The 12,309-nt window shown below is 31.8% G+C and overlaps 1 protein-coding gene across 1 annotated transcript in view; it reads right to left on the reverse strand.

Moving 5' to 3' along the window:
* Positions 1-1,147: 1,147 nt before the first annotated feature.
* Positions 1,148-12,309, reverse strand: part of LOC110113758 (phosphoribosylaminoimidazole-succinocarboxamide synthase, chloroplastic) — a 29,278-nt gene continuing 18,116 nt past the window's right edge. The window contains exons 8-12 of the mRNA XM_020846435.2: positions 10,947-11,036; positions 10,586-10,636; positions 10,455-10,501; positions 1,561-1,618; positions 1,148-1,488 (exon numbers count right to left, since the gene is read on the reverse strand). Coding sequence (XP_020702094.1) covers positions 1,432-1,488; positions 1,561-1,618; positions 10,455-10,501; positions 10,586-10,636; positions 10,947-11,036 — 303 coding nt within the window. The 3' untranslated portion in view covers positions 1,148-1,431. The remainder of the gene's footprint in view (positions 1,489-1,560; positions 1,619-10,454; positions 10,502-10,585; positions 10,637-10,946; positions 11,037-12,309) is intronic.

The raw sequence follows: 12,309 nt of genomic DNA on the forward strand, positions 1-12,309 counted from the left end.
ATAAAGAAAACAGTCCCATAATAAGCCTTAGTACGAAAATTTCCTAAAAGCAATGAAAAACCTACTTTTTTTCTCAACTAAATGTTTCTTAAATTGTTACATATTTTTTAAAATAAAATATAGTTTGATCGAAAATATATAATTAAATTTGCACTGACATTGATATGTAGCAAATCTTTTTAAAAATTTCATCATAAATGCTTACCAGGCTTTATTAATGATTGTTCTTAGCTTCCATTGCATATTCATAACTAACATGCTTCTCTTTTTATAGGTTTTAGTTGCATTTCTTTGTCAAGATCTGTGACCCTGGCTTATTTTGCTGTATAAATGCATATGATTTGTTGTATTAATATTTATACTAAGTACTACAATAATAAGATCTAATATAAATTTTGATGCATATGCTAGCAAATTAGCAAGATTTGGCTAGCTGACATAATTGAAGACAAGAAGATTAGATTTAATTACATTTTAAATCATTATGTGTATCATGTTGTAGATTATAGATTTGGATTAATGGCTTGAGACTTCAGCTCGTTTGGGACGGCTTTTTTATTGCTTCTTAAAGCAGCTTTCTAGTAAAAAAAAATTAATTTTTGTACTAGAAAGCTACTTTAAGAAACAGTAAGAAAACCATTCTAAACAAAACCTTAGGCTTTGTTTCAGATAGCTTTTTTATTACTTTAAGAAATTGTTTCATAAAGCAATAAAAAAGCTATCACAAACGAGGCCTTAATTGCAGACTTGAAAACTTTAATCATGATATTTTACTAAAAAATAATCAAATTATATCTTATAGATGCTTATAAATTTGCTAAAAACATACTAATGATTATATACTTTAATGAATTTATTGACTTTGGGATATTTATCTTAGGATTGCTTTATGGTTGTTGAAACTATTTTGTGTCCCCTTCCTTGCTTACAATTACTACTTTAAATTAAGCCTAAAATTCTAACATATATGATCTCCACATTTAAAGTCTTCAAAATCTATTAAAGTAATTTTTGGTTGATTTAATTTTTGGATATTTTTTTCGAGATGGTTTTATAACAAATGGAATATTGTCACAACCTGATCCAATATAGCCTTTATATCTCTCAATAAATATCATAATTTAAATGTCGAAGATTCAAATCAATGGCTATAAATTCATAATCAAATCATAACTTAATGATTTTTCATTTCATTTTTTTTTTTTCAATTTCTCTCCAATACAAACAAAAGCCTGAAGGTGTAAACAATGGCTTTTTAATCATAACAAAACTGCTTCATATGAAGCCATTATTTGGCTTTGAAGTAAACAAGAGCTAGTTTGTAAAACTCTTTAATGAGAATAATTATTTTGCTCAGTGAGATTATCAGTAGCACTGTCACAGGAGAGTCTCCAAATGATAGCAAGATCGTATAAAATTGATGGTGAGCAGCTACAGGCTTTCTAGAACCTCAGAGACCTTCCTGGAAATCCTGTCATGGATAGATTCCTGAAGAAATTCAAGCAAAATGAGAAGTTTTTTCAATGAAATTATCAATTTTCCCATGTAACATCAATATACCTCCATCGTTGGTATCTGAAACTTCGAGTTTGTGATGGTCTCGTAGAGGAAAATGTACCTGTCATGGATGGCACATGATGATCAGTTCCTTGAAAATATTTAGGCCTTGTTTGAGACGGCTTTCTTTCTGCTTCTTAAAACGACTTTTTAGTAAAAAAATAAATTTTTTGTACTAAAAAGCCGCTTTACGAAGTACTGATAAAGCCGTCCCAAACGAAATCTTAATGACATAATGTGATAAAAAAAAGAACCAAGAACAGTACAAGGAGATGAATTGAAAGGTGACAATAGAATTAAAAAAAAAAACTATGGAAGGATTCAAGTTCCATGTTAAGTGAAAAAAAGTGGCATAGAAAATATAGAAGAGAAGAATGGCTGCATTGCAGAAGTTGAAGAACAAGATACCATCATATCAGTTATTTCTAGCAGAAAACAATAAGCAACAAAATTGAAAACCTGCTTTAAATTTATCAGGCCAAAGAAGAGGTAACAGCTCCTAGCATAATTAATGGAGCAGAAAATAAACTGATGAAGTAATCTATTCTCCACATACTGCTTGTCCTTGGGAATATTTGTGGTTAAGAAGACAATAAATATTCATTCCCAATAGGCTATTGAGTTCCTCCTACGTTTCTTTGCCCTTAGTTGAGGGGTCTGATTAGTGATTAGATTCCCAAAACCTTAAGCTTCTTTCAGATGTCCATTAAAAAACAATAAGCGTTGGAGTTAATAAAAAGCTCATTTGTTTAAAGCTCGATAAGCATAAACGAGCCAAATATGAATCAAACACAATCTAAACATGAACGTCTATTCTTTTAAATGATTTAATCTTGAACATAAACAAAAAACCTCTAATCGAGCTCTAACCAAGCTTGACCAAGCTAATAATAAACAAGCTAAAACATGAACAAGCACCTACTCGGCTTGTCTTGGTTCATTTGCAGCCCTATTTAAATGTAAAGGCTCGAAAAATTGGGAAATATAAATATCCATAGGGACTCTAAAAAATAAGAATGGTTAAAGTCTAAAAAAAGCAATACATAATGTAAAGAATTTAGCTTTTAATAATTTATATAATAAACTAGATACTAAGAATGGTTAAAGATATATATATATATATATATATATATAATTATATAAAAATTAATTATATTTTTTATGTTATACTATTTCAATATAATGACTTTGTTCATAAACAAAATATATTTATTCATGTTTGCAGTATTTTTTGTTTTAAATGTTCATGAACAAACTTGTTCATAAAAAGAATCATTTTATGAGCATGTTTGTTCGTGAAAGGGCTCATTGGGTAGGTCAAAAACACTCCCTATATATGTTTCCAAACAAGCTCTAGATGATTATTTGTTAGTAGGCTCGATAAAACTCATTTGTTTAAAGCTTGATAAGCTTAAATAAACCAAACACAATCCAAACATGAACATCTATTCTTTTAATGAACCAAGCTTGAACACAAACAAAAAAGCTCTAATCGAGCTCTAACCAACCTTGAACAAGCTAATAATAATCAAGCTCAAACATGAACAAGCACCCACTCGGCTCGGCTTAGTTCATTTGCAGCCCTATTTATATGTAAAGGTATGAAAAATTGCAAAATATATAGAGGCCCATAGAGAATCTAAAAAAGCAATACATTATGCAAAGAATTTAGCTTTTAATGATTTATATAATAAACTAGATACTAATATGGATGAAAGATATATGTATAAGTTAGTCAAACAAAGAGATATGAGAAGGATTTAATTCAAATAAAATGTATTAAGGATGTAAATCAAAACGTACTTTTTTTAGAAGAGGATATTCAATATATGTGGATGATATATTTTGATAAACTTAGCACCACAAATGTAAATAAAAATTTTTATTTTTATCGTTATATTAGTAAAATCGAAATTGAAGATGTTTTAAAAAAAATGAAGTATGAAAAAATAATAGGACCTAATAATATTCCAACAGAAATGTGGAAATGTTTAGAAAATCAAGGAATTTCTTGCCTTACTAATTTCTTTAATATAATATTTAAGACTAAAAGATATTAGATGACTGAAGAAAGTGTTTGTTGATTGCTATTTTTAGGAGTAAAATTGATGCATAAGACTGTGAATCATAGAGGAATTAAGTTAATGTGCCATACATTAAAATTATTGGAGAGAGTAATTGAGCATAAATTATGATGTGTACCTAACCTTTCTCAAAATTAGTTTGGATTCCTGCCAAGTAGGTTTATTATGGAAGTTATACATTTGTCGGGGGATTAATGGAGAAGCATAGAGAAAGTAAAGAGGATCAACCAATGATATTTATTGATTTGGAGAAAACATATAATAAAATTTCAAGAGAAGTTTCTGGAGGGTTCAAGGAAAAAAAAAAAAGAAAAAAAAGACTTAATAATGTTTATATTCAAGTCATTAAGGATATGCATATAAGAGTTATTACTAGAGCTCGAAAACAAGGTGGTTTGACCAAATATTTTCATTAATTTAGTTGGATTACATCAGTGATCTGCTTAAAGCTCATATCTTTTTGCTTTAGTCATGGATATTCTTACTAGACATTAACAAGATGATGTTGCTTTTTGCTGATGATATTCTTGTTGATAAGATTAAAGAGGGAGTTGATAAAAAACATGAATTATTGAGATCAACCATATAGTATAAAGATTTTCATTTGAGTAGATCTAAAAATGAATACATGGAGTGTAATTTTAGTAGTAATAGATCTAGTGGTATGATTGTGACACTAGGTGATCAAGTCATAAAAAGAGCACACGTTTTAGATATCTCGAGTTTATTGTTCAAAGTGATTGTGAAATAGATGAGGATATTATTAGTATAATTCAAGTTGAAAGGTTAAAGTAGAGGAATATATCGAACTTGTGTGATGGAAAATAACTTCTCAAACTAAGGATAAAACTTTATAAGATGGTGATACCTGTAATGCTTTATGGCGCATAATATTGGCTAATAAAAGATAAGCATAAAATTAAGTTAGGTGTTGCAGAGATAGGATGCTCAGGTGGATGAGCGACTTAACACAAAGAGACAGAATGTGAAATAAGTATATACGTGAAAAGTTAGAAAGGTTCAGTGGAAGATAAGATTAGAAAGAGTCACTTTAGATGGTTTTGTCATAGATCCAATGACTCTATTAGGAGAGTAGATGTATTAGATTCGGCATATATTAAGAAAGGTAGAGGTAGAGCTAAAAAGATTTGTTTAGAAAGTATTAAAAATGACCATTTAATTAGATTTAAATAAAAAATGATTTTTAATAAAACAAAATAGAAAAAAAAATTTCATGTAGCTCACACCATGTAGTGAGATAAATGCTTAATGTTGTTGATATTATTGTTGTTGTTGTTGCATTCCTACTTCTAGAAATAAAAGATGCAATATATGAGTATGTGTTTTCAAATGATAAGATAGACTAACAGTGCATGCATAAAATCATATAGTAATTTTCAACATCTGTTCAGAAACAGACAATTTGAATAAACCCGAATCCGAAACGGGTCGGGTTCGGATTCAACAAATAAACCCATTTTAAAAATCGGGTCGGGTTCGGGTTGACACAGCAACCCGAAATTGACACGAAAACTCATTTTTGACCCGAAAACGCGATATTGACCCGTTTTTGACTCGAAAATCCGAGATTGACCCGATTTTTTACCCAAAAACTAGCAATTTTGGGTCAACCCCGGGTCATTCGTGTCGGGTTGACCCGGACCCGAATTGGGTCGGGTTCGGGTTGACCCAAATAGTGCCGGGTCAGTTCCGGGTTCGACCCGAACCCGACTCGTCGACCCGAATTGACACCCCTACTGGGAACCAACTAACAATTATAAAAATATGTAATAACCGGTTTAATTGGCCAATTCAATTTAGCGGAACAACAAAGGCGGAACTGAGCGGAGACAGACGCGACCAGGAGCGGGCCGAATGCAAGCGCGGGCAGGTCTGGAGGGTTTGGTTCACAGTTTTGAGCGAAGGATCGCGTTCGCATAAGTAAAGTAACTACTCCTTATGTGAGAAATAGCATTCCATTTGTTCCTAGAGAAGAAAAATGCGAGAGAGAGTTCAGTCGAGAGGAAGAAGAAGGTTTGTTGATTTTTCCCATTTTCTGAGTAAATCCTTTCGTATTATCTCTTCTAACAGTGAGGGGTGTTTAATTAAAGGAAAATGAAGAGATTGAAAGCGGAAGAAAGAAATTTGGAAAGAAAGATGAAAGAATTTGAGAAATTTCTTCTAAAGTTTAGTTGATTCTCTGATAATGGAATAAAGACTAAGTGAATTATTAATTTCTTTTGATTTAGATATCAATTTATATTCTCATTTTCTAAATGAAGAAATTATAATTATAGGAAGAATTCAATTAAAGTAAGCATTGGTTCGATGGTTCAATAATGAAAGAAGGAGATTGGAGGTAAAAAATTATTAAAGTAGAAATTATATGGGAATAGTGAAAATGGAAAGATGATAATAATATATTGTATTTAAATTTAGATTGTAGTCAGGAAGATCGTCGCAAGAGTTGAAGGTTTGAAAGGAGTTGAAGTCAAAACATTCAACGTGGGTAATTACAATTGTTTAAAATTCCTTATTGTATTTCCATTCCAATTATGAATGTAGTATTTTATATAATTGTTGTAACTTATTTTTGGAAACTATTATGAGTAAAGCAATGTAAATTCAATTTCATAAATGATAGTAAATTAGACAAATATAGATTGTTATGATTGAAAATATACATTGACTATCTTAATAAATGAAGGTATATAGAATTAATGATATAGAAGGTATATGAAAATGATGATATAAGAAGCATAAATGAATGAGAATAAATGAAAAAGGGAAAAGGAAATGAATGCAAATTTCAAGAGTTCACTCCCGTATGGAACTGACTGGTGAAGCAACGTACCCGTGCACGTTAAATGAAAATAAAAATGGTTATACCTTTATTGATACATTTAGATGTTGCTCCTGTACAAATTGAATTGGAAAATAAATAAATGATAAAATTTTTGAAATGTATTGTATATGAACTATATAAAGGAATGAATGAATGAAACGGAAATGAAATGTATCTAAATGTTATATGATTGTTTATATAAGTTCTAATATTGTATACGAAATGAGAAAAAGAATATGCATTGTATTTTGTGCATGTTTAAATGTTATATTATATAAAGATTACCCATTTAGTTTACTTTGTAAACTCAACATCCAACTAATAATTTCAGGTTAAGTCTCAAGAAAAATAGAAATAACTGAAAGAGAAGAGGAATTCGTCTACAGAAGACGACGCACAAATGCAAACAGGTAATATATAATTGATGTAGTGATTTTAGTTAAGTTGTATTAATAGTTTATGAAAATTTTTTAATAGCAGCTTTTTAGAATTTTTGAGAAGTTGCATGTTAATTTGCTTATGTAATTTAATGAAATGTTTCAACCTTCCAACTGTTTGTCCTCGCCTCATTAGTTCGCATCTCTAGGCCGGGTCATGACAAAATATAAATTTAGTAACGGAATTTGTTCCACTTTAAAAAGTTAAAAATATTATGAAGACAATTATGGTATAATAATGAGAGATGCTTTTAAGTGTTGTCTTCATTTCTACTCAAATTAATATAGGTTCTAGTTTATTTCTCCACACTTATCCAATTTATTTTAGTTTTCTCATTAATTTTAGTTAGCAATCTAATTAGATGCTTACCATACATAATTATCCATTCAAAAAGATGATGCATTTCTACGAACTAATTTATATAAAAAAAAAACTCTTAGGATTTATCATACCATCAAAATATAGATGCTTCGAATTTTACACTCCTGCTTATTTCATCATCCATATCATGTATTTTTCAACTGTTATGACCATAAACCTCACCAATATGAACTCAATAAAGGCTATTATTTTGAATATTTCTACCATGCTGCTGTTTATGATTTATTATGATTAGCATGTAAATGTACAGAATAAAGTTAACTTCTTGTTTATTAGAATTGTTGTAGATAGCGATTGAATATTTAACATTATTTAAATTCGTCCACTAACCTGATTCATGTAATTCCTTATTTACTGTCATTAAGAAACCATTCAATTATTTTGTAGATTTTCTAAAATTACATCCCACTGCCGATCTCTTACCACTCATTGAAGACTTTACAAGAAAACCTAAACCTTGATATCAAATTGATGTTGGCCATTCTAGTGATTTCTAATGTAGGTCAAACAAGTGATGCCAAGTTCTGTACTCATTTTCGCATGCAAATTTTGCAAAAAAAAAAAAGCAATATATCAAATCTCAATTCTCAAGAACTATTCACCACATTCAATAAAAATGAATAAAAAGTTAAAATCCAATCCCACTACAACAACAACATCAAGCCTTTGTCCCACTATGTGGGGTCGGCTACATGAAACATTTTTCGCCATTGTGTTTGGTTAAAAGTCAAATTCTCATTTAAATCTAATAAAGAAAGATCATTTCTAATATTTTCTAACCAATCCCACTGTAAAATATAAAAAGGTTGATAGGGAAATGACTATATTAAAGTGGCAGAATGAGTAGCGCATTGCGAAAATAGGATAGTAAAAAAAGAGACAGTTTGAGTATGTACAATGAAGGGTAAAAGAAGCACCAATAAAATGAGTGGGCAATAAATGATAATAGCTTTGGAAGGAAAAACTATAGACTAAAGAAGACTGAACATTGTGCAAAGAGAATAGTGCCATCAAATGTTCATACCTCCCTAAGCACTCAATATGAATGAATGAAGGAATATTCATAAAGCCAACCCAAAATAATAAGGATAAGGTTGAAGATGACGACTTGTTCTCTATTGCTGGTGTTATTTAGATCAAGATAACTATTCAGGCCATTTCCATTTATTTCATAATGTTGCATTCAATCTTGTTAAGATTTTTGAGCTAAGAACAAAGATAGTGAACTCCTTAAAAGTAACATTCCACTTCATCCAATAAAGACCAAACCCATTTCAGTTCAGATAACTTACTTGGGTACCAAAGACTTCTCTAGCAATTATCACCCAAAAATTTATGGTCTGTTTGTGACGGTTGTAGGATTTTGTAAAGGTGGTTATGAAGTTGTGGAGAAAATAGCTTTTTCGAAGCTGTTGTGTATATTACAAATATGTCCTTTTAAAAAAATTTGAATAGATGCTTCCTTTAAGCTACCACATATTAGCAACTATGGTTATAAAAAACAGCTTCCCACTACAAAATTTTTAGAAAGCAACAAGGAAGCTACAAGAAAGAAGTAGCCAAATGGAAATTTGGTTGTGGTCTGAAAAGCAAACAATGAGAAAGTTATCACAAACAGACCATTAGTGCTCAAGTCAGGCATTGGATATGCAACCAAAACTACAACAAGTGCTCATGTTTACACTGCATGTATAGCCAAACAATAACAGCCAATCATGTCCTAAAAGTGTTACTTTACAAGACTGAGATGTGAATTACATGGATGAAGCAGAATTGTCTCACAAATACTTTGTTTTCAAATTTCAATAGGTAATGTAATCAATCATATGAAACAAATTTTCTTAACTATATATTACTAATTTTTAAAATTAATGTTTTGTGATTTGGATCATCTTAAACATATCTTCATGAAATGAAACCATAATGAATGAGTCATGCCTAGCACATCAAGAGTGACACAACATGCCAAAAGCACAATGGGTAAACAAATAGCTCATCACATATTGTGTGGCACCTTATACACATACATTATGCCTAACACATCATAAGCTGAGTGGCACACCATATTGGAAGCATGAGGGATTGAGAAACAACACATCGCAACTTGTGTGGCACCCCTATCAAAAGTGTGTGAGGTGTCATACCAAGTCCATAAGGTCAGGCCTAGAGTAAGACACCCCACCCTTTGAGTGTGAGGCATTAATCATCATAGAATATGCTGATTATTATCAACTTAAACAATAGTTTCTCATCATGTATATATATACAAATCATAAGAGCTCTAGTTAGTAAAAGTGCCGCTTCAACTAGTGCTTTGAAAAGAAAAAGAAAATATTGTGCATCACATAATACTTAGTGCTCTGAAAATGCTGCCCCATACAATGCCAATGTAATCAAGGTTTTAACAATTAATATTGAATTGCTTCATTAGAATTTAGCTTTTTATGCATCATAATTGTCTCTTTTTTCTTGCAATAGGAATATACTTGTTTTGCTTTAAACCTCAGAAGAAGCGACAAGATTCTCAACTTCAAACGTATAGCAGTTTGCTGTTTTAGGGATTTGTTACACGTCATTTAGCATTTGTAACAACGAACAAGAATTGATCATCAGATTACAGGCTCGGCTTTTGTTCATCCTAAATGCAGTCAATCAATTTGCAGACAATTTTATTTATATTATCATTTTTTTTTAATGTTTGAACTTTGAAGAGTGCTGACATGTGAACTGGTAGTTGGCCAGTATTAACTGTAATTAGGCCTGAGCAATGTTTTACTACTAATTATCTGAACTTGCAGGATCTAATCCGTTTTCCAACAGTACAATTCATTATTTTTAAATTTGTAACTAGGTTTTAATTACATATGGTTCATGGCTTCTTCAACCCAACCAGATGCAAAGCAGGCTGACCGAATGGTCAGATCACAAGATTATTAGATTTGCATTGAATTCAGGTTAGCTTAATTTTGAGGAGTTGAGGTGTCTCAACTAGGATATTATCATTTCAAGTTCAACAATGCTTACTTGAATTCAACAACTCAACAGCCCTAACCTGCAAGCAATATAGGCTAACTACCAAATCCTTATACATTGCATTTCAAAGTATTACCAGATACGTTGCACAATATAACGATAAGATGGAGGCATACCGCCATGCAAGTTCACAAATAAGATCTTCTGGTGCATCTGGGAGAACCTGAAAAAGTGAATTCATTGTTACGGTATAAAATGACTCCATTTTCTTGAGTTTCAAACGAATATACAAATAGCAATGGAATACCTGATCTTCATACGGATTACAATGGTCCTTGAACCATAGCCTCAAGAATTCCTGATAATCATGCATTGGGACAAGTTACACGTTCTATTTGAATGTGAAAATCATGCTAATCAAGTCAAAAAAATGTGATCCAAATACGAGAAAATTTCATAGAAACAGATAAATCCCTGCCAGGCAGGGTTATGTCCAATTATTTAAGCTTCGTTTGGGATAGCTTTTTTACTGCTTTCTAAAACGGCTTTTTAGTACAAAAATTTCTAATTTATAAAATTTTTGTACTAAAAAGCTAGTTTAGAAAGCAACAAAAAAGCTGTCCCAAACATAGCCTTATAGTGGATATCAAACATAACTAGAAACATACCTTGTCGACATTTTCAGGTTCAAGACAAGCATTAAATCGCTCCTGATAAGAACTAGCAATCCAGTATCTGCTGGAATCAGGCGTATGCACCTACACAGTAGCAAAAAACAGTATCATAATAAACAAAACCGTTGCTTATACTTAAGTCTCATAATGGTGAATGTGTTTATGAACAGACATGCTTGTCCATGGAGATGGACAATTCTGAACAGCTGCTGCATCCATGCCTGGCATGTTTCACACACCAAAACCTAGGAGACTGCGTTGTGTTGTAAAGTACAGCTGTGAACTTTTTCCCCATGAAAATTGCAGTAAATTTCAGGAATGCTACAGGTATAACTTGCAAAGATATGTAAGCGTTATAATCATTTAGATATATTATTTTAAATGTTCTATTTAATTTTTTTTTTGTACATTTAGTTGGCCAAACTTGATTTATGATAAGATTATTGTAAACTGCCAAAATCTAATTTTATATCATGTTATACATCTCTTTGATTCATTAAGAATATCATTAAGTCATTATACAAATCTCCTATATCATATCACCCCTTCCTCCACTTGCTTTTTTATTCTCTCCCTCTCTCTTTCTCTTGCCTCCGTAACCTTGCACGTTTAGATCCCACCACATATCTCCTCCTCGCTGCCCTCTGCTAGATGTAGCAACCCATTTTAAATGCAGATTATCACGCCTTACCTTCCTAATTTATTGATCTTTATACCCTATCTTGGCTTTTGCCAAGCAAGCAACACTTAAGGTCACACAATCAAATGATGATTCACCTTTCAATTGGTTTCCTTCCAACCCACCATTGATTCTACTCACCAATGCCTCACTCTCAAGGGATGCCCCTACCTACTTTGCCTATCAGATCGTGGAAGGTTTATCAGAGGCATGGCCGCCGATCTACGGCCACGATCGAGTCATTGCACTTTTGATTTATGTCATGTATTGTTTTATTTTTGTGTCGTTGTATTTTGTTTTATTTTATGTTATTTCATTTCCCGTAGTACCCTTCTAAGTAAAGGGGTGTCGAATGTAAGCCCCAAGGGCATTTTCGTCTTTTATTTCTTGAGTCTCATGTACTAGGCTATTTATAACCCGTAGTTTTATTTTCAAGTAATGAATGATTATTTTAGAATTGTGTTTTTCTTGTTGGAGTTCCGGAGAGAGCTTGAGAGATTGGAGAGATCCCTTGGAGGGAGAGATTGGCGCATTACCCACCAACCTTGGAGACGGTCGAGTTCATGGTTTTAATTCTCTACCTTCCCTTCCACTTAGCCGTTGGCTCCCCATCTCACCCGAACCCCTCCATCCCTCCCCGTTAATTCCCTTTCATCCTCTCGGCCAAGCACCACCCAC

Source organism: Dendrobium catenatum, unplaced genomic scaffold (genome assembly GCF_001605985.2).
Source record: "Dendrobium catenatum unplaced genomic scaffold, ASM160598v2 fragScaff_scaffold_1117, whole genome shotgun sequence".
NCBI lineage: Eukaryota > Viridiplantae > Streptophyta > Magnoliopsida > Asparagales > Orchidaceae > Dendrobium > Dendrobium catenatum.